This window comes from Athene noctua, chromosome 8 (assembly GCF_965140245.1).
Source record: "Athene noctua chromosome 8, bAthNoc1.hap1.1, whole genome shotgun sequence".
Classification (NCBI taxonomy): domain Eukaryota; kingdom Metazoa; phylum Chordata; class Aves; order Strigiformes; family Strigidae; genus Athene; species Athene noctua.
Window position 1 is genome coordinate 11,569,776 of NC_134044.1, and position 23,188 is coordinate 11,592,963.

The window sequence follows — 23,188 nt, forward strand, 5'->3', positions numbered from 1 at the left end:
TCCAGTTCACAAGTGACTACACAATGCTTCAGAGTTTGGGAACTGACATATTTTCCTTCATCTCATCATCTCCTATTTCTGCTCTATGCTCTCTATACTTATTGAAGGCTTAATAATTTGGTTTTGTTGTACTGGTCCAGCAATCACTAAAAAAACACAAAGATCTCCGTGGTCTTTGATAATTTTAATGAATTCATGTTTGATGCTTAGAATGCATGAAAAACTTTTAGTATACAGATTGTAATTGTGAGACTGGTATTTTGTTTTGATAGCAATGTTTTGGAGTGAGGGGACTTCATTCTCCAGTAGCTTGTAGGCTGCATGGTGATTTACAGTTGTGCAACATGAGGAATATGCTGCCAAGGTCACGTATCTACTAACCATGTCTAGATAGAATTACTGACTGTGCTAGTCCAGCTAAGTATCCCAACACAGGTGCCTCAGACTCAGAAAAAAAGATTTTACTTATATAGCCACAGTGGGAAATCTTTTCTATACCGCTCTGCTCTCAGATCCTCTGCTTGAATAGGTTAGGATAAATTTTTGAAAACAACTGTGTCCAAGCTAGGAGCTTTAGCTAGCACCATAGTGTCCTCCACAAAGTGCAGCATTTCACATCTCTGTGCAGCATACCTACCCTAGCACATTTGTGGTGTAGATAAATGTTAAAGCAAAACTTTCTACTTGCTGTAATCATAATGCTTTACGCCCACTTTTATTAGATGTAATATAAAACATGTAGTAGAGAACATCAGAGAAATGGGCCCTTTGTAGTTTTAAGCGCTATATTAACATCAACTATTTGAGCAGTAATATTCCGTGTACTCAGTTGTGGTTTATAGACACAGCTGGAATGTGTAAAGTGATTGCACTGAGACATCTCAGGAAGAATTCAGAAATCTCAGTGTGTCAGCAGCCCTTGAAAATTCATAATCAAGATTCTTAAAGGAGCTGGCTCACTGATGTGTAATTTTTAATAAGTATTGGAACTGAAGAGAAGTTACAGAAAACTGGAAATTACCTGATCATTTACTTCCACTTACAAAGGACCACTGTGATGACCTACATATTTGTAGGCTACTACGATACCATTGAAATTCCTTATGTTGCACAGTTATCTTTCATTTATGTGAACCAGTTTTTACCCTGGAATCAGTGGACTTCATCTATGAAATTAAAGACCAATCAGGCCAAAGGTGTAAACTTAAACCCCACTGCAGCCAGATTACTATATTCCTACAGAATACATTTAATTTCATCTCAGCTTTCATCTGAATGTCTTTATTACTCATCCTGTGTGGTGTTGATGTAGTCTTCATCTGAAACATACTTAAAGAATATGGTGCCTGTTGGCTGCAACAAAACGCTTTGCTGCCTCTCTGTCCTGGGTGAAGTGTTTTTAATACAAATATGTATTTTGAACTCATAGCTGACCTATTCTGATCTTCTTTGGATCTGGAAAAGCAAACAAATACTCTGTGTTGTCATCCTATATGTCATTCCAAAAGGAGATAAATGGAGAAATACTGGTTCATCATCCTCGCTGGCTCATTTTGCCTGTTCCCCATCTTCCTGCCTTTAAACCGTACCCAGTATGACTGTATTGCCCCACAAATGTGTCAGGACTCAAAGCCTGTGCTATTGATAGAAACTCCTATCCCTGTTTGCTTTTTTCCTTACGTTAACGCTTTGTGACGTCCTTTGACATACTCAGGTTTGGCAACGTCCCTAAATACATTCTCCGACACCTTTCATATAACTAGCTCTACTGGCAAAGTGCTGTGAGCTGCATAAGATTCTCTTTAATACTCCAAAATAAGTTACCATGACTGCAATGGTAGGAGTAGCAGTGCCATGCTGAATCTATATTAGTGTTGTATAGGTGACTATGTAGTGTGTATAATAGTATGTTCTTTCTTCCTTCTTTCTTTGTCATTTCTTTGAGGGCTTCAGGGAAGGAGAGGACTGGAACACTTTTTAAGCAGATGCTTTAGTCTCTGTATTGGGGGCAGAAAGAGGTCACAGCCCGATAGAATCCAATCCCATAGTGTAGGAAGGGCAATTCAGTGTTATGGATAAGGTTGCACTCAACATTAACCACGGCAGTAAATATGCGTCAGCATGCACAACTGTAATTATTTAAAGAACATATAATGCTACTACTGTCACTCAAAACACTTTTGAAAGGAGCTCCTCTATAAAATACTCGAAGAAAGTGTTGGGTTTTTTTTCACTTTGGTTCATTGGTGGATTAATTTGATTTGTTATTCATATCATGATCTGGCTTTATCCTTTGACCTAGATTTTTAGATCAAAAATCTAGTGCCATCTACCATATCTAAATATTTGAAATAAATGTAGATGATTATTATAAAAAAAACAAAACTGAAAAACATGCAGTAAACCTGTGGCATTGTTAGTACATTTACTTATGTAGATGTTATTGTGAGGATTTTTAATAAACCATTAATAACTATTACTCAATTTCCTTATCTTATAACCTGGCAATATACTCTTGTTTTGTTATGATCCTTTGATGAAGGAGCTGCAGGCATCTTGCAAGGATGTGGAAACATCCAGTAGTATAAGCGAGCAATGATTTTTTGGTTCAGAGCTCTTTTACAGCAGGCATAATCTAATCTTATGTAAAAATCATATGCCAAAACGTTTAGTATTATCCAGCTAACTGAGTGTGTAATGCAAAATCATCTTTGGTCTTTTCAGTTTAGTTTAAAGTGATATGCGTACACAAAAAGACCTAAATTGATCTGAAAGCTTACTAATGGCAAATTAAACATATTCTAAGCATTCTGACTTCTTGAAGAGCAAAGGCTCTTTTTCTTTAAATAGTTTAATACCTTGATTAGTTGTGTAGCATCATAAGTTTTTACATGTTCATGTTTTTAACTTCACATTGGATTATCTTTGATTGTAAGTTAAAATAAAAAGTTTCTTCTGTATCTGTACATAGGAAGTCTTCTGCAGATTATACCTGTTACTGAAGATACACTTCATTTGGTGATTTATCTACACATCCTGAAAACTGCTTTGCATACAAATACTGTAAAGAATCTGCTTCTAGCCATACTTCCACAGGTAGAAATAAGATGCAACTCCATGAAGGTCTATAGAACTCTAATGGTAAATAACTGGTACTAGGAAGATTAGAAGCCAGCTGTGGCTGTTCCTCAGGAAAGCTCTCTGTGGTCAGCCAGGATATGTCCCAGTTACCCTGGAGAAATTCAGAGGATTTGGAATACTGTAAACATTTTTTTCTCAGTAAATGGTACCTTTCCTGGACTCAGACATATGTCTGCTAAATTTGTAAACTTAATCTTGTGCTTTAGCAGTTAAGATTGCTGAGGAAATGGGTCTCATAGGTCTTGTAGGTAATTTACAATTTTCATGTGCAATACTTCAGAATGTGGTAGCTTGAGTCACTCATCAGCCCTGCACAGCAGTAAAATGCAGTGCATGCAATTTAAGACTACATTTATTGTGTACTGTGTTTTCATCTTTCCTTGGGATGCTGAACATTGAACAGTTACTGGTTTTATACTGCTTAGTAGACATGTACCAATAACCTGTGTCACCTATTTTGAAGAGAATACTTTGGGATGGAAGGTACTGTTACTGAATAGGGAACAAGAAAATTGATTGGCTTATAGACTATTCCAAATTCATTTTGAAATATATGTCACTTTATCCTCTGGTATTTATGCTTAAAGGCTTAAAATATCTGTCATATAGCATGGTGAATTTAGATTACCCAGTGCTAAACTGATAGTCCTCACCAAGAAAAAATCAGGATACTGTTTGTTATTAATGATGCACTAGTATTTATTCTTGTGTCTCTGATGATACAATCATATTGATTAAAATAATAGTAAAGGTAGCAGTCACACAGTTGCTGTTTTACATGACACCTTTGTTTTCCAAATTTCTGACGCAGTACCACTTGAATTCTAGCTGTCAGATCAGGGGAAGAAAGAGTCTTCTTTAAATATGCCGAAGAATTAAGTATTTAACGTTTGCAACTCTTGAAAAATCTAGCTTGAAACATCAAGTAATCACATAGTAATCTGTCTACAGAACACAGGCAGACACAGTAATTTCTTGGGGGATTTGCTTTTCATGGCCAACTGATTCTAATTTCTGTTTAAGTTTAAATAGCTGTTCACTTGAGAAATACTCCCTGCATCTTTCTAAATTAATACATGGTATTATCTCACCTAACTTCAGCCACCTAAAAGACAGGCAGCTACTGTCAGTAATTGTCCAGTCTATAGGGAACAGCAAGTACTTGCAGCATCTTTCCTCAATCCTAAAAGAGGCACCTAAAGAGACTGGATGAGTTGTTCCAAACTAGTTTCCTTGTGCAGTCAAAGGAAAGAGACAATACCATGAACTGTTTAAGAAATGAAATCAGCTAGCTGATACCATGTACCATGTTTTTGATGATATAGAAGAAATTGATCCTAGCCTGTGGGAAGAAGAGATGCTTTTCAATTGTGTAAAATGTTTTACCTGAACAGATTGATACAGGAAAATTTAAATTTAATGACAATCTGACTTTATAATTTAAAAATGCAATGGAGAACTTTTTTTCTTCCTCTGTCTTTTGTTTTCTGTTTTTTGAGAACACCACTGGAAAAATTATAAATTTGGAACAGTGCTGCTCTTGTATTATGACCAGCTGTATGGGTTAATTAATTCTGTCTTCAAGTTCTAAATAGAAATTTCATATCATATCATCTTCAGGACTTTAATCTTGTAGGAAAAAATACAGTTCTTCCTTCTTTTCTGAATTTCATGCAACTTAGAAAAATATCTTCATAACCAGTATTTGATAGTTATCCCTTTCATACTGTCTGTAACTGTAATAGTATATGGTCACTGTGATAGACATCTATACTTAAAGTGGGAGAATAAACTGAAAAATAACCCTCTTTCTGCAGGGCTACAATCGAAAAAGTCATTCAGCAATGGCTTCAAAAACAAATGATAGAATTTAAGTGTACAAAGAAGGGCAATAAATGCAGTTTACTCCACATGTCTATGAAATACATGGCTTCAATAACCTCAATGCTATTTTTAGTATGTATAATATTTCTGTTAACAAAGGATTTTTTTTTTCCTCCTCCACTCCACTGACACAGGGTATGTCTACATGAATGTAGGCCAGACTGGGCTAGCTCAGGTACTGAGTACGTGATAGCGGTAGCAGGAACGGGGCACAGAAGGGTTAAGTGTTCTCATGTTCATCCAGGATTTCAGATGTGCTGTGCAGCTCTGCTGAGCTCCCTGCTACCACCCATGAGTTAGCTAATTGAGTCACACTGTCTATCCAGTTACATGCTGAAAATCCTTGTTTGGGTTTTTTGTTTGTTGGGTTTCTTTTCACTTAAGTGTGAACAGTAAAAACCTGAATATCTCTTCATACTTGATTAATCATTGAATTTTCCCAGGTTATGGTTGCTCCCATATAGCCATGCCATACTCCAGCAGTAGAGGTCACAGACAAAGAGAGGTTTGGATGCTACAGTGCAACACTCAGCTCTCCAAGGAGGCCTTTGAACTCCAGGCTCACTTGAACTCCAGGCTCAGGAAACCTCTAGAATTAAGAAACAATGAAGTTGAGGGTCCTCTGTAATTGTATTAGGTACCAGGAGCCAGGGTCAGGAGGTGAGCACAGCTAGAAAAAGACAGAAAATTATTGGTTAATAGATTAAAATAAAACCAATATCATTTTAATCTAAACCAGTATTGGTATATGTGTTTGTTTCTATAGTAAGTTTTTAAAGAATCATTAATGTTCAGGGCTGTGAGACCAAACTCTTGAATTTTACACTTCATACTGATATTATAACCCTGGTGGTGTTAAGCACGCCTTCTTGGCCTTTACCCCAATTATAAAATTAAACTAGTGCCCTTATCTGTCTCAAAAGACAGTACAGAGTAATAATGAGTTCTTTTCCGTTGTTGAGAATTGCCACTCTTCAGGAACATTTTTTTAAAAAGTTGTATTATCTGTGAAATAATTACCTTACTAAAACCACCGAGATCTCATTTGCCCCTCACCAAACAACACAATGAGAAAAATGATTTTATTATAAAGTTTGTCTTTTTGTTTTTCAGAGCTGTGTATGCAAAGGTAAAAGTCCCTGCTTTTGCAATAGCATGAAGGGTAATAAGGTAAGGACAAATACATTTTTATTATATTTACATTTTTAGCATATACCTGGAAACAATTAATACATTAGTTGAGTTGATACAATGAGTGAATTTATTGTGTGTAATGTTGTCAACAGAGTCTACAAAGAATTGTAAAAGGAATATGTTACCTTACAAAATCCTGTGAAAATAACTCTGGGGACACTGTTTAACTAAGAAGACTTAGAATTATTATTTTTTTTTTTAATGTATTAGTTTGTTTACAGCATTGCATGATGTTTGAACACCAACAGAAGAACAGCTGTCTGAACCACTAGGTCCCTTTCACAAACTCCTAACAAATGCCCACAGATACAGTTACCCTGGCAGCAGCTCTCCTGTTACAAATTTCATAATGCCATCCAGAGCGTCATGTTCAGTGTTTCCCTGTTCCCCTCTTTTGACATTGCCCATCTCCCCTTTTCTGGTTCCTGAAGTTTCAAAAGCTACATGCACTGGCACAAACAGATAAATCTCCTGCAGACCAAAACAGGGGTAAGTTTCTGGGTCCTAACCACAAATACCTTGTCAGCAGTGAGGGAACAGCATCAAATCCATCAAAAGGAACAGAGCCACAGCTCTGCCTGTTGCAAATAGTAGCTTGGCAGAGGCTCGGAGTGGCTTTTAGACAAACCTGAATTACACAAATGCCAAAAATTCTTTCAAACTCCTGCTTGTAGATGGAAAACAACCGATTCACAAATGAAAGGGGCATTATTACGTAATTCAGGCTAACTGGGGACATAGTGATTGTCATACTAAACCTTATCAATAGATTCTAGATGTGGTTAATCCCACTGATTGACTTATCTGGCTGGTAAAGAATTACTCACACCTTTCCTCCTGTACTTTTACTACCAAGAAAAAATGTCTTATTGCACCACAGTAAACACTGCTAGTCTTGCTTTTAGGAAGCTTCATTTCAGTGTTACAGAGAAGTTCTCTCAAAGTAAATATGTGCATTATGAAAACATATTTTTATAAGTGTGAAAGGATTCATGTCTTTAGTAAAGTCTTGGTGCTTATTTTTCATGTTCTTGGTTGGTCTAACCTGACTTTGTCCTAACCGGTAAAATTGAGACCATTTGAAAAATCAGAAAAAAATAAGCTGCCCACTAAAAGAGAAATATTAAAAATGAACACCTGCAACTTACCTTCATCAATTCCATGCTAAAGCAACTGAGCAATTAGTAGGTAAGAGTTAATCGTTGTTTGCACTGATGAAGTTTTTCAGGCAGCTTTGGAAAGTCAGGACAATTACATTAATCGGTATATGTTGGTAACTGTTCAGTGTTAAGAAATTCTCCAACCTGAGAATCCTCTGATCTTGTTGATTTGTCAAGAGGAAAGTGAGGATAAAGTTGCCTGTACTGTATGGAGGGGAGTGAAGCTGCCAGAAGAGTGAAGTGCTGCTCTGCATCTGGAGAGCACCCTATGGCTTGCTCCAGAGAGAGTGGGTAGCAAACTCAGTGAAGGAAGATCAAGGAATTCTTTCAATTTTCTGTGAGTTAGTACCACACTCCCTCCAGTGGCACAGCTTGGTTTATCCTTTTTTGCCTTTCTTAGGATGCTGGTGAATGAGATAAATTTGTTATAAAAAGCTGTGCTGGTTTATGATTGAGATCTCACAGACTTCATAATGCAATTCTTATTTGTGTTAAAATATTATGGAATTAGATTCTATATATATATTATTGTTCTTTTTTAAAAAAATTCAGATGCTATTTAAAATCTGGTCAGTTTGTGGGATTTGGAGGGACAAGCCAAGGTGTTTTGTCTTCCTCGACACTTCTTTGGATCCTATGTTGTACATTGAATAATAAGATACTGGAAATTCTGTACACACAAATTTCAAATGCTTTTTTGTAAAACTCTCCCCTGATAAATCAATAGGAAAATTGACTCTGAGAATTGATAATCCCGCATGCTCTCTCTCCCCTGTCATGCTGTGATGTAAAATCTTGAATACACAGCTCTTCACGATGTAAAATTGAGCATGCTAAATTGCTGCTATCTAAAGAGCTGAAATACCTTTTCTGTGAGTTTCTAGGCTTGAAGCACTTTTATTTTAACAAAAGTCATAGTATCATAGAATGTTTTGGGTTGGAGGGGACCTTAAAGATCCTCTTGTTCCAACCCCTGCCATGGGCAGGGACACCTTCCAGAGGTGTCTTCTCTGAGAAGAGAGAGGCTCTCTCTTCTCAGAGCCCCGTGCAGCCTGGCCTTGACCACTGCCAGGGAGGGGCAGCCACAGCTGCTCTGGGCAACCTGGTCTAGTGTCTCACCACCGGCACAGGAAAGAATTTCTTCCTTATATTTAATCTAAATCTTCCTCTTTCAGTTTAAAACCGTTAACCCTTGTCCTATCCCTACACTCCCTGATGAAGAGTCCCTCCCCACCTTTCCTGCAGCCCCCTTTCAGTACTGGAAGGCTGCTATAAGGTCTCCCCGGAGCCTTCTCTTCTCCAGGCTGAACACCCCCAACTCTCAGCCTCTGTCCTCATAAGGGAGGTGTTCCAACCCCTGTGATCATCTCTGTGGCCTCCTCTGGACCCACTCGAGCAGGTCTGTGTCCTTCTGATGCTGGTGCCCCCAGAGCTGGACACAGCACTGCAGGGGGGGTCTCACGAGAGTGGAGTAGAGGGGGAGAATCCCCTCCCTCAACCTGCTGGCCACACTGCTCTTGATGCAGCCCGGGACATGGTTGGCTTTCTGGGCTATAAGTACACATTTCTTGCTCACAGTCAGTTTTCCATCCAAGATAAGACTTGCATCTTCATTATATTTAACTAAAATCTGAAAATCCCCCTTCAATGTAATTTAGCCTCTTGTATTCTATTTCTCTAGCTTTAATATTCTGTATTTCCTTTACATGGTTTAGTTATTTGAACTTGACCTTAAAAAACATTAAAAAGTAATTGGGTGTCTTAATTTCTGAGACTTGGAACAATATTATGTAGTTGTCACTTCAATTTCTTTTATTCTATCTGAATGGTTTTGTTACATTTGGCTCTCACTGTTTCTTTCCATGGCTTGCATGAAGAGAGGTATTGATGATTTGGAGATGACCTTGCTGTACAGCAGTAGTCATTAAGTTTACCCCTTTACAAAGTGCTGTTATGATGGATTTGGATTTGTGTTGCGTGTAGGGACTAAACGTGATGTAGAAATATTAGCAAGGAATATGTATCAGCTGCTTTCTTAAACTTTTCATGCTGGCAGTTAACTTCTGTATTCTGCAAATGAATACAGTTGTCTTCTGATATCTTCAGCCACACTTATGAGCATGTTACTTCAGTGTTACCATATGGCCTAGACAGCACATAGGCAGGACCACAAAAACAGGTCAGTATAGACATGGGAAATGTATCTGCCACAGTAGCAGACAGGTATGTAGAAGTTAAGAGGTACTGAAAGTAGTGAATGCCTTAGAAATAAATTATCAAAAGGAGAATTCATGGATATTTTAAGAATTTCATTCTCTTAATGTTTACAGGGTGAAAAAGGCTTTCCTGGTGTTCCAGGTCCACCTGGTCATAGAGGATTTCCTGGTCCAGAAGGGCCTCCAGGGCCACAGGGACCAAAGGTAGGTGTGTGTGTGAGACAGAGAGAGAGATAGACAGAGAAACTTCTGTTCTTGACTGTGAAAGTGAGCTATGACTGGGTAGAGAAATCTGTTTTGAAAAACCAAACCAAACCAAAACCTGTTGCAGAGTCTCCTATTCAGGAAGGGATGTTATGTGGTCACCAGCTGCAGTGGTCATTTTTGGCTGAGTCAAAGTAGCTGATAGGAATGTGGGCTTTTGTTGTCAGTTGTCCATTGGCCAGTGCTAAAGTACCTGAACTGAACTGCCAGAGGCAATGAACATGGGTCTAAATAGATTTTAGCAGCATAACCTCAGTTTTGTCTTAACAGTATACTCTGACATCTACTGCTGGAAAGAGGCAAAACTATCTACTACTGAGACAAATATGAAAAATAGATTTAAGAAAATTTGAAGGGAACCGGGATTTTAAAGATAAATCTTGATCTCTTTAGGACATACCTACTTGCCTGCAGCATGGAGAGAGTGACTTCTCTTTGGTGACTTGGGCTTTCTTCCTTTCCTTTATGCCTAAACTGAGGCTGAATATGAATTTTCAATGACTCCTGCATGAGCATCAAAACCAAATAAATTGCTCATTAAAATAACATTTTATTTATATTTGTCTTGAGGAACAGCACTGCTGCTGTCATCAGTAAATTGACTCTGGTGAATAAATTATTTGTATGTATATATGGTGTAAACAGCCACAGGAAGGTACTGCCACAGTCGCATTATGTCTAGGATGTGCACTAATGGGGCTCTAGCACTTACTCATACCTTTAAACAGACTTTTTTTACAGTTTTTATTTGCTTGGGTATTGTTGTATTATTCTGTCCTATCTTATTTTTACAATACTTTGTGGAACTAATACTCATGGTGGATCTTGTACATGTTGATGAGCCATTTATTTGAACTTACTGAAAAGTGTTTAGTAGAGCATTTCCCTTTTAATAAGTGATAATAACTTCTGCAAGAATGGCAAAAAGTAAGGATAATTTATCTAGTAAGAACATCTCTGTCAGCCTCAATGCCATCTACTCTAGTGTATTCCAGTTAGCTTTTCTGTTCAGTGCCTGTACATTATCTTAAATGAAATGTCACTAGGGATTTTAGGAGCTATGCGGTTCTGTACAATCCCCATTTCCTTTCTGGGAACAATAAGAGTTTCTTATTATCAGTAAAGCTCTAAGCACCTTGAAGCAATTCCAACAGGTTCTGTCCATACTGTGCTGTGACATCGTTTGCTGTCTTCTTTCAGCCTTGCTCTCCCATCTTGCTTAGCCCCCTTTCAGCCTGCTCCTGGCTTTCCTTTCCATGCACAGCAGTGCAAGTGAGAGTGGCTGGTACATGTACACACCTGATCATTACATGGACATCATCCGTGTCCAGGAGCCTTCCCGCTATTTCACAGGAAAGCACTTCCAGGTCTCACAGTTTGAACACATTGACCTATGATGAGATATATCCCCTGTAAACACTGAAAGGGAGGGCCGTAAGCCATGATTTACATAAGTTGTATTAAATGCTTGTTTGCTATAGTGTCTGTAACAGGCAAATAATTTATTTATTTATTTATTTATTTATATCATTTCTTCTGCACATGTTAGGAAATGGTATTAAAAATATTGCCTGTCCTGTTGACGGATACTCGCTTTTTGTCAGTTATATTGAAATACATTGTTTTCCATTTGTGATCTAGGGTTCTCCAGGTTTTATGGGCTTTGTTGGACCCAAAGGTATACGAGTAAGTATTTATATAAACAGACTTGTATGTATTAAATGTCATGTTAAATGCCAACTTGGTTCAATTATTTGTGAAAAATAAAAATGAAACATTATATATGATTTTTTAAATTTATGACACGGAGTATGCTCATGCATTATCTACTTTTTAAAACTTTTGCCTTTTTTGCTACACTATATGTACAAGGTTCATGCTGTATGTATTTAGTATTGGGATGTGCTATGAAAAAGTCAGACTAGAATTCCATGAAGAGTTGTCTTGGGGTTTTTTTCTGTGGGCAAAACCAGGCTGTTAACAGTGCATAAGCTACCATTATACTTGGTTCACAGTCAGAAGTGTTAAGGAAGTAATAATCTTTTTATAGAATCATACTTGCATTCATTCTTCTTAAAAAATGAAATCAGAAGAAAAACTGCGTCATGAACCTTTCCTTAATATTAGTAATACTATTCCTCTGGTTTTTTATATCATTAGGGAGTCCCAGGAATACCTGGATTTTCAGGTCCCCCAGGCCTTCCAGTAAGTAAAAATTAAACTGATTTAACCATTTCTCTATTGCTACAATCTTCAGTACACAATTGTCCTCAGCCCAGTGTGCTCACTCTAGTCTCATCATCAGCATTGTCTCTTTCAGTTAGAGACTCAGCATCAGCAATTCTTACTCACTGTAATGATTTAAGAACACATTGTAATCTGTCAAGTCTGTGAAACACTGCTCCAACATAAACTCTTTCAGTGTTGCTGTAGGGTAATATGAGTGCGCAAAAACAAAGCTTGTGTCAATTTTGCACTTCTTTTTAGGGTGAACCAGGAACTGTTGGTCCTCCTGGGCCCTCGGGTGTTCCAGGATGCAATGGCACAAAGGTACAAACCAAGCTGAATATTACGGATATTGTGTTTGACTATGCTTAGGAATGGCCAAAAAGCATTCTGAATTTTTCCTGCAATTACAACTTTGGTTTGTTTTGGTTTGTGACTTTATCAACTAGGAAAAAGTTGAATCATGAGGCCAGAGGAAGTGCTGCCTTTTTCTGTAAGATAATGAAATAATACATGTTAGTCGCCTTTGCTATAATGTTTGATATTTTGACAGATAAAACTTTTTTCATTAAATCCAGAAGACCTAATCAGTTTTGTCCAACCTGTACTTTTGTTGAAATGGGTTATAGAATAGGTATCTAGCTTGCAGTTGGCAATTTGTAAGTCCTGAAACCAATTAAAAGAAAAAGCTTAACATTGTTACAGATTTACTAGTTTTTCTTTGCTCTATGAGCAAATGTTTCCAGCACTCTGAAAGAGGGAATCAGTAGAATGCCTACTATGGAAAATCATACATTTATAGTGAACCAGTGAACTGATCTGACATAACTAATAAAGCCTGATGTCTGGGGTGGAAGTCAAGACCCATACAGTGAGGCTGAGCCCCTTCTAGCAAATATGATGGCAATGCAAGTCACAATTTAGTATGATAACATAAAAAACTTCTTTTGTAATCACATTTGCTAAAATCAGACCAAATAATAGTTATATGCATTAACAGTCACTCTTACTACTTTCAGGGCGATCGAGGTTTTCCAGGTCCTCCAGGTAGAAGAGGGGCTCCAGGCATTCCGGTAGGTATCTGTGAAAATCATGCTTGTGTGCATTTCTACCACATAAAGCCATTCAATGAAGGAGCAGCCTTACATTAGCTGCTATTGACAACAGTTGAAATACATAGGTATCCCCATTTTATTAATATGAAAACCATGTGGTAAAGAAACCAAAGGTAAAAGTAATGCTCTATCAGCTGCATGTTGGACTTCAACTTCTTAGTTGATGAGAGCATGCAAATGCATTGACTGGTGTTAGCTCTTTAGTGTCTCAGTGGATACTCACGAAAATTTACCACTCCCATCTCTAAAGATGTTCCATGTCTATTTCATACATTACAGTTTCAGTTCATGCATAAATATCTTTGAGGATATGGCCTAATTAAGTCAGTAAGAACCAGGAATTAAACCCAGAACTTCTCATTCTGGGTATTGCTTTAACCCTAGGATTTGTTTTTTCTCTGTAGAAATGTGTTTTTAAAAGAAACTTCAAACAAATGGAAAAGGAATGTCGTCTGTCAAGTTCCAGTGGCTTCAAATCTAATAACTTCTAAACTTGATCTTTACTTTAACAGCTCTCCTGATGTAATGTATTTATTTATTAAGGTCAGGCTTCAGAGCTCTTTCTACCTTCATTTGTGGAGTTGTAACTGTTGAGGCTGGATTATTTTTTAACAATATGCCCTTTCTTCTTAAATTGAAGACTGGCACAATAAACATGTACCTGGCTATTCACTATGTACATGAAAATAAATCACTTCGAGAGCATTGAGCTTAGAGAATATTTAGACTGTGTCCTTTCACCATTGTCTTTCATTTTTCTGTTCTAATAGGTTTGTTCTTCTCCCTAGGGTATTGCTGGCATCAAAGGAGAGAAGGTCAGTTATTTGTACCATATTATGTGAAATATTTATTGGTGATCAATAATTTGTGTGTATGATTGTTGCTGGAAAAGAGTTCTTAACATCTCCATTCATGGGAAGCAGAAGGTCTATGTTCCAGAGAAGCAACCACAAACTTTGGTGCTTTGTCTGTACTAGTTGCATTCACCTCCAGTTACAAAACAGTATTTTAAGGGTTTTTTTCCCCTTTAACTACTGTTATTGCATGTAATGAATTTAATCCTTTCAAGCACACAAAGAACTAAGCCCCTCCCCAAGACATCTTATGAATTCATATAGAAATCTGCAGATGCACTAGAGAGTATTTTAAAGGGATAAAAAAACACCAAAAATAAATTGAAGGTTAGGTTTGTGGGTGAGTCATGTAGGTATGTCTGAAATGAAGACTGCTCCTAATGGAGAACTGGAATGCCTGAAAAAGGTATAGTCTTTTTATTAAAACCTTTTTTAGAAGTATCCATAGTGGACAGTTGCCATCAGCATGCAATTCTGATGTTGCTTATTTCCCTACAAACTATTCAAAGGTTTGTCCCACTACAGAGTTCTGTAAACTTTTTTTTTAAAAGTACAGCTTTTTATCTTTCTTTTTATCTAACTTTTCAGGGGTGCCCTGCAGAGGGATATAACCAAGGGTATGGTGCAAAAGGTGATCCTGGATTTCCAGGAATGCCTGGACTTCGGGTAATTCAGAATTAATTCACACTGTGAGATTTTTTTATATATATATAAAAACCACATTATATATAACGTGTATATATATATAAAGGATTTTTATATGATATATAATTTTAACATATTCTGTATTTTGTATAAAGTTTTTTTTTTTACAATTATATCACTAATTTCTAAACCAGAAAATAATTCTGTTTTTAAAAAATTATGAACTTTGTGTAATCTGATTAATACAATATATTCAAAGCCTTTCTTCTGACTTTACAAAACAGAGTACACCAAGACAATAGCAATTAATTTTGCCATCAGAACAAGAATGTTCTTTATGTCTTAGTAAAGTGAGACAGGGAAGTCAGATTGCAGACAAACAACGACACTTCAGAAATGGAGAAAAGCTGGTCATAGATTTAGAGGTTTATAAAATAGAATAGAATAGAATAGAATAGAATAGAATAGAATAGAATAGAATAGTTCAGTTGGAAGGAACCTACAACGGCCATTGAGTCCAACTGCAAAAATTCCTGATGAAGTAAAATGGAACAGATTAAACCAGTTCAACAAAGAACAGTATGAGCCATATTTTTAAAATGGAGATTAATAGGAGAAGGCAGAGCAAACATTTCTTTTGACTGTTAAAATAAATGAAAGACATTAAAAGGAAAATATTTTTTTTAATTTTCCATTTCTTCAAAAATGAAGCTTAAAGTATAGAATTTATCGCATAGGATATTGGAAAGATTAAAGGTTTATTAGGGCTAGCAATAGGACTGTATGGAGTATGAGAATGTCCTGTTTAACTGTGGACATACATCTTCACTTGAGTAGTTCAGTTTTAGGACAGATATGTTTTCTCATGTTTCAAAACATATGCCAACCAGTGAAGCAGTGAGGAGGAATTATGCTTCTGTGTTATCCTGAGACATGAAAAGGAAATCCAGAGGCAGTGCTGCTCCTCTGTTTCTTATTCAGTTCATTGAATTTAGCATTGTGGTTTGCTCACAACCTTGCCAGGAGATGTATTCCTGTTTCTTTTTTAATATGCAGGGTGCCCAGGGTGCTCAAGGATATCCTGGGGAACTTGGACCACAAGGCCCTCCAGGAGCTTCAGTGAGTATGAGCTTATGTCTCACTTGTTAGTTTAACCTTTGATTTTCCTAGAAACCTGTGGAATTACACAAATGCAAGTACCTGACTCTCCCAGACTTGTTTGAGGTCTAGAGACGTGTATGTGAAATCCATATCCTTCTGTACACATCTGATTTTTTTTTCCAGTTTCTTTTTATTATTTTTATGCATGATAATATCCATGTTTTCAGAAACATACTTGTCCATGTAGGCATAAATTTAATTTTCAAATAAATACCCATAAATTCCCTTTAAAGAGTAATGTGTATAACTGTAAGACAGATGTATATGTTTGCAACTAGACTGTATAGACATTCTGTCACCCACTCACAAATTGCAGTTGTAAAGGTGGAAGAAAGAATAAAGATAGTGATATAACTCGTGAAGATACTTCAAAACACTTATATTGGTGCTAAATATTGTAATTTTTTAAGGATTTTTTTTTTTCTTTTTTTGTAGGGCATGCCAGGGAAAGCAGGACCTCCTGGACCTAAGGTAGTCTCAGATTGGTAATAAAAATGAAAACTTCCTATTATGTGTAGCATCAAATAACTCATTTTATAGGTGTTTTTAAAATTAAAAAAAATAACACTTGGGGATTTTTTTTACAGGGTCTTATGGGACTGAAAGTAATAGGAACTAAAGGAAGAAAGGTACTTGTATAAAATGCTTAAAACTTTTTAAAAGTTTTGTTTCTCTTTTGTGCTTTTTCTGATATATTATGGTGAAATGTTTGTGGAAGTAAGTATTCTGAAATAAAAATTTTCAGTATATATGTGGAAGTCTTTTATTGGAAAATAGAAACACAGCAATTAATATCTAAGGACAAACTGTTTTCACATACAAGCCGATGAGATAAACTTCCTGATAGAAGGGTAGAAACCTAAGAGGAGCCAATAGTTAATATTTATTAACACATAGCATTAAATTAATTTATGTATCATTTGCACAGTATTCCTAAATGCTTATCTCAGCATGTACACACTGGTAAATATTTAGCATCTGTAGACTCCCAACTTCTTATGGCCAACATCCTTTCAGTGTCAGCCTTTATGATGCTAGAAAACCTCCCAGATTTTGGTCAAAAATTGGATGACTTGTCATCTGTGTTCTTACTTTGTATACCATATAACTGACATCAAGCTAGAAATGACTACAAATACATATATTGCCTCTCAGGACCTCAGCCTGCAGTTGGAGAACCAGTTTAGTCAGCCTGAACAGGATCCTTTCAAGAACTTGGGGCATCTCACAGTTATGCTAACTGACCTGAACAGGTTCAGCTGTGAACTGAAAAAGCACTGCTTGACAGTGGGAGTGGTTTTAACTTTGTAATTACTACCAGAAATGTACTAGAACTTTCCCAGGAAAATTTCTGTAAATAGAATTGATTATTCATTAGCTCACGTGACCACAGAGCATCTTGCTTCCTTAGGAAAGAGTGATGCATTCTTTGCTGTTAACGCTGCAAGTGCATGCAAAGGCATTCCACTGGTTTAAAATCATTGGAAGTTATGGATGTTATTTTGTTGAGCTCCACAGGGAAGATCACCTTTAGGACTTCCCCTGTTCTGGAAGATCCTTAATGAAAAAGTATACTGTAATATTGGTTTTAGTTAAGGGCACGAGAGCTAATTCTATCTGTTAGCACATCTCCCTGTAATACACACACTCAGTTTTGATGATGTCAACAAAGACAGTTCATGTATTTTATTGATTGACTTAAATTGAGAGAAAAATTTTAATGAAGGAGATATCTGATTTAGGTTTAAAATGGTTGTATAAGTTTTAGACAAATAGTATTAAAAACTTAAGCTAATTCTAGATACTTGAAGAGAAATCAGCATATGCATTTTAATATTTCTCAGCTAGAAGGTTACCATAGTAGTCTTAAGTCTTCTATATGCCTTTTTTATTGGAAGATGAATAGCAAGCCAAGAAAAATGTTAACTGTATTAAAGGCTGAGCGTAATGACAGAAAAATGTTCAGTGTCAAAGGTATAGAGATAGTAATTTGAAACAATAAAAACACACCACTTGTAATTGCTCTATTTTTCTTTTTTCCTTCCAAGGGTGACACTGGGTTAACTGGACCCCCTGGACCACCAGGAACCGTTATTGTGACATTAAGTGGACCAGATAACATGACGGTAGTAAAACTGTTAAAACATCATGTTGAGATAAGCCATCTTACTAGGTTTTACTTTGAGAGGACATTTTTGTCTTCATTGTTCGGATAACATCTCCTTTTACTCATCCTAACATTTTCAGACTTGTTTAGTTAGATACAAAGCTCTTCTTAGAGTGTGTCTGTACAGTCAGTTCGGCTGAGGCCTGTGTATTCACATGCACATCTGCACAATGCCAGTGGAATGCTAAATGCTTATTAGTAACCCACCTGCTGTGGATCTCTGAGTACATGAAAAGTAAATCACTTTTAGCTTCACCAAATTAACATGAATTTTCTGAATGGCTATGAAAGCCACAGCTGTGTTGACCTCTGGGCCTTGTCACTGAAAATATCAGGACTCTGAGCTACCAGAGTTTCACAGAAGCTTACAACATGATCATGTACATTTCAGGGTTTATTTTCTCATTGTTTTTACTGAAACATGAGTAATGATGAAAAGTGAAAAAACAATGAGTATCGGAGAAAGGAAATGCTCTGATTGAGCCTTCATTTTAAGTATTGTTTTGTTAATTAAGATTTTTGTATTTTGTTCTTATCTAGAACTTAAACAGCAGTAGTTGATACACAGTTTTAAGTGTTCACCTATTAACAGAACAAGCCTTCAACCTGTTCTTGATTCTCTTTTCCTTATTTCCTTTGTATTTAATCCATGGATTTATCAAAACTCCCTCTCCATTATGTGTTAAACTGAAAAGTGAATTTTGCATCAAGACTGTATTGAGGAGGGAATAGAAAGACTGCAGAAGCAATGTTCAGCTTTTAGGCACAGTAGCAATTCCCCGTTTAAATCAAATATGGACCACCTGGAGCACTTCCCACTCACAGCTGTGGCAGTTTATCATGGGGGAGTGGTAGTTTTTAAAAACCCCTCAAAACTCCTTACATAAATGGTTTGGGGCATGGTCTAACCAGGTAATTAGGCAGTCTATAAACTTTGGCTTTACAGTGACCTTAGGATGTGGCCCAATACATAATTGCATTACACAGTAGGGTAATCTAATCTTGAGCCCACAGAGGCAAGGATTGTGTGGGTAGCCACTGCATTTACGTATTGGAGGTAACTGTAGCTTCAGTGAAGCATCTGAGGTTTATTTGCTTTTCACTTGCAATTTGTTGCCATTTCTGGGGATATTTACTCCAGTCCCCTTGTATGCAACCACAGGTATGTTGTTTTGAACTCACTGTGTTCAGAAATATGTGCAGAGTCAGTTTCTTTTTCAAACATGATAGACTGAGGCAGGAGTGCTGATATGGAGTTTGTTTCTTAGTCATTTAAGTAGAACTGTCTCTGCTTAAACAAGCTTGCATTTCCTATTGGTGTTCTCCTTGAGTGTTACGGTAAGCACAGGAAAAATCCAAGAGATCATATTAAATTTTTATTTCCTGTATAATAGGACTTGAAAGGAGAGAAAGGAGAAAAAGGATCAAGAGGGCTTCCAGGACCAAGGGGGTTTACAGTAAGTGACCAGAAGTAAATTGCTTAAATCCAACAGCATCACATATTAAATGCTTCTCTTTGGAGTCCAGTATTTACACTACTTATTCTGACCTTTAATGAGTAGAAGTAGTGAATGACACCTGTTAGTAACATTCGAAATGTACTTTATTTTTTCACTTCTTTTTAAAGATAACAAAATTATAAAAGATATATTTAATTTAGAAAATGTCAGTCTTAAAATATGTGTATCTTGAGGGTGCTTTTGTTACAGGGGCCACTTGGAGATTCTCAAAGTGAAAAGGGTGACAGAGGAGAACCTGGAGCACAGGTATGTGCAAACAGTTGAATACACATATATTAGTCTTTTCTGAAAAGCAGTTTTGCACTAGTATGGATCTCCATTTTTTGTTTCAATGCCACTCAGAGCAAATTTTCTTAGATTCAAAAGCTCTTTCGTCCAGTAAACCAGACTAGACAGCTGAAAGTCAAGTGGCTGTTCATACAGGCTCACATACATGAGTTCACATACATGAAGGAAAGATCAGACGGTGGTGGATGCACTTCTATTTGTTGTGCTGTAAAGGTTCTACTGTTGAAACTTAGTAAAAAAAAAAAGTGCTCTTCTAAACACATACTCACTTTACAGTGCCAGCGTATAAGACAATAAAAACTGTTGGGTTTACTTAAGGCAGCAGACTTAAATTACTGTGTTCAACCAGCAGGTATGTGGAGTTATGAAGAAAGTGGCCATAAGAGAGTTATTCTGTTAACAGGATAGTATGAGGAAAAAACAATAGATTTCTTTTTAAAAGCATACACATTAAAATATCATTTACTTGAGTATATTTGCATTTTGAAGAGAAATAATAGAAAGTTACCACTTTGCATTCAAATGGCTTTCAAACTTTCAGATAAAAAATAATCAATGAAAAGTGCAGGTTCTTAGTAACTAAAACTCTATGAATTCATAACAACTTACCAGTATGTAATCAGGGGAGAACCCTAAAATACCCAAACAAATCAAAACGTTTTCTGACATTTTCTGAATAGAACCTTTTGATTCCAAATACATTTTGAAAGTGATATTAAGAAAAATAATTTTCAAATTTCATTCAGTGCAAACATGTATTTTGAAACTTTTCCCATGCTTCTTGTGGTTGCAGTAAATTTTCTTCCACAAGAAAAAGTAGCAAGACAAGGCCAGTACTACCTGTAGATTGCTCTTTCTTCAGTTGTATGGTGCTATAGTGATGGTGATATAGAGCAATGTGATTGTTATTTTTATTATTCCTATACATTATGAAAATTTTAATTTCTATTCAAGTTACTGGTGTAAAGTACTAAATGTCCTTTCTATCCAATATGTGTTATTTTTCCCCAGTCTCTTGTGTTTCTTCCATATTATGTTTTCTGCTTGCAAAAGCCCTGTCCTGTCATGCAGTATTTTTTAGAACTTTTAATTGACCTTTCCCGTGCTCCCTTGTGGAGGAAGTATTGAACTTGAAGAATGCTAAGGAAATACAGATTGTGTTAAGACATTGACTGATGGGCTGTTCTAAAATGAAAACAAAATACGTCCTTTTGCTGTTGAAGTTACGTCAGTGAGCACAAAGTATGAAATGGCTTTATGAAATGAAATATGTATGAAATATTATTTTGTGCAAGTTTTGAGCCTGTGGTGACATTGTTCCAGTTTACCACCTTCTCTTCTGAAGTATCATCTCTAGTTAAGTTCTGCTGTCTTTCAAGTATTGCTGGTTTTTGTGATGCTTACATCATAATTCATGGTCTGGACATCTTTTTCAAAATTATATTGTTTCATTAATTTATTCTGTGCAAAAAAATTTCTAAAATTTAATTTCTCCCTGTTGTTCTGAACTCATAATTTTTCATCCCCCCTTTTATCTTCTCACTAACTTCCTGCTGTGGATTTTAATGTACCAGGTTTTCCTCATGTCTGTCTTCAAGGTGGCAAGCAAGGTATCCATATTAAGAATTATGTTTTCATTTCATTCTGTTTCTCTCCCCATTTTCCCCCCTCCTCTCCTTTTCCTTTGTCTTCCATTGTTCTGTTGTTGCTTAACACATATTGTTCCCACACTAGATACCAGGTCCCCAGCACAGGCTGCCTAATGTGCCATAGAAGACAGCAGATACCTCTGGCACGTTGCCTCCTTCTGTTGTCACTTTTCCATCTACTGCCCTACTTCCAATACCTTTGAAGTGCAAACCCTGTTCTTTTTTATTAAATAGTTTCTCTTCCAAGTCATCTCTTAACCCTGTTTCCTGTAAAAGAAAAGTTTCGCTTCAGTATCTTTCCGTGTTCTCCACCAGAAGGACTGCTAGCTGCTATGTTGTTTTATCATTTGTCTTGCTTCTGCAAGGACCTGATTTTGCACCAAGCTTTCTGCACTTGCCTGGCACTTCGTGCTGGTGAAGTGTCTGCCTCAACTAATCCTCCACAGAAGGAGGAATGTCCAGGGAATATCTTACTCTCTGTTTTGTAGTTTTATGAACATTTATAATGATTAGAAATAATGAACATTTTTAATATAAGCTTAGTATCTTTTCAAAATTTACAGAGACCTAAAATACAGTTACATGCACAACATTTAGTTGTTATGCTCTTTGGATAAAACAACCTCTCTTCTGAGCTTATTAAATTTATTTTATTTTATGTTTTTCTTTTGTAGGGTAAACCTGGAAAAGAAGGTGCCCCAGGTCCACCTGGCTTACCGGTAATGAAAGAAGCCTTCTAAATGTTTTCCAAGTAATACTCATCTGTTTATCACGGTCATATCTTCCTGTCACAGCTTTTTCCTGTTGCAGAATATGTTTGAAAATGTTGATTTGCATACATGTGAAACATTTCCTTTCACAAAGCTGGCCTCGAGGCAAACCATGTCCTCATAGATTTATGCAGGAGAGAGAGGCTCATTTCATAAATGTTGTCTCTTCTGTGGAAAATAAAAAAGCCTGTTGCTTGCTGTGACTATGTAATGAGTTTGAGATACAGTCCAAATTACGCAAAATTAATTCTACTGAGTTTAATTCTGGTTAGTCATGTGGACATTTTTGAAAAAGAGTTATACCTTCACTTCAGCATAAATCAGGAAGCAAAATTAATAATTTTTAATCACTAGAATCAAAGGCTTTTTTTTTTTACAAAGAAAAGTTGTCAAGGGCAGAGCTGCCTTGGCATGAAATAAGATGACTGATAGATATTAAAACTGTTGTCATCATACAATTCTTAAAATACGCCATTTTAGAACCAAAATTGTCTTGTTTCTGTACTAATTTAAAAGATAAATTTGTTCAAATGTATTTAATTGGTTAAATATATTTTTTTTATATTTACTTTGCTTCCAATTTAACGACATCATTGGGGTCACAGTGACCTCACAAATACTTTATCAGAATTCTTGTCAAAATACCCCATTTCACATATATCTTACTAAAACATCATCTTCATTATGCCAAAATAACCTTTGCAGACAGTCTAAACACATTCCAGTCTGACAAAATATGTGGAATGACAGACCATAAAGCTCTACTACCTCATCTAACAGTAAAAAAACTTTCTGTCATGACAAAGACATGTCATTGCTCTGTTCCCATTTCAACTTTACTAGCTAGCAGTGCATTCAACTGCACAAGCCTCTGCAAAGTCTGTTTTCCTTGCATATACACATTTGCAGAAAGCCTTAGCAGCAGTCTGTGCTA

At 36.5% G+C, this 23,188-nt stretch overlaps 1 protein-coding gene across 1 annotated transcript in view; it reads left to right on the top strand.

Annotated features, from left to right (window-relative positions):
- The window catches only part of COL4A3 (collagen type IV alpha 3 chain), a 65,799-nt gene that overhangs the window by 7,242 nt on the left and 35,369 nt on the right, over positions 1 to 23,188 (top strand). Inside the window, exons 2-16 of the mRNA XM_074912366.1 lie at positions 6,139 to 6,195; positions 9,710 to 9,799; positions 11,501 to 11,545; positions 12,020 to 12,064; positions 12,347 to 12,409; positions 13,105 to 13,158; positions 13,989 to 14,015; positions 14,643 to 14,720; positions 15,756 to 15,818; positions 16,296 to 16,331; positions 16,448 to 16,489; positions 17,909 to 17,986; positions 19,422 to 19,484; positions 19,737 to 19,793; positions 22,159 to 22,203. Coding sequence (XP_074768467.1) covers positions 6,139 to 6,195; positions 9,710 to 9,799; positions 11,501 to 11,545; positions 12,020 to 12,064; positions 12,347 to 12,409; positions 13,105 to 13,158; positions 13,989 to 14,015; positions 14,643 to 14,720; positions 15,756 to 15,818; positions 16,296 to 16,331; positions 16,448 to 16,489; positions 17,909 to 17,986; positions 19,422 to 19,484; positions 19,737 to 19,793; positions 22,159 to 22,203 — 843 coding nt within the window. The remainder of the gene's footprint in view (positions 1 to 6,138; positions 6,196 to 9,709; positions 9,800 to 11,500; positions 11,546 to 12,019; positions 12,065 to 12,346; positions 12,410 to 13,104; positions 13,159 to 13,988; positions 14,016 to 14,642; positions 14,721 to 15,755; positions 15,819 to 16,295; positions 16,332 to 16,447; positions 16,490 to 17,908; positions 17,987 to 19,421; positions 19,485 to 19,736; positions 19,794 to 22,158; positions 22,204 to 23,188) is intronic.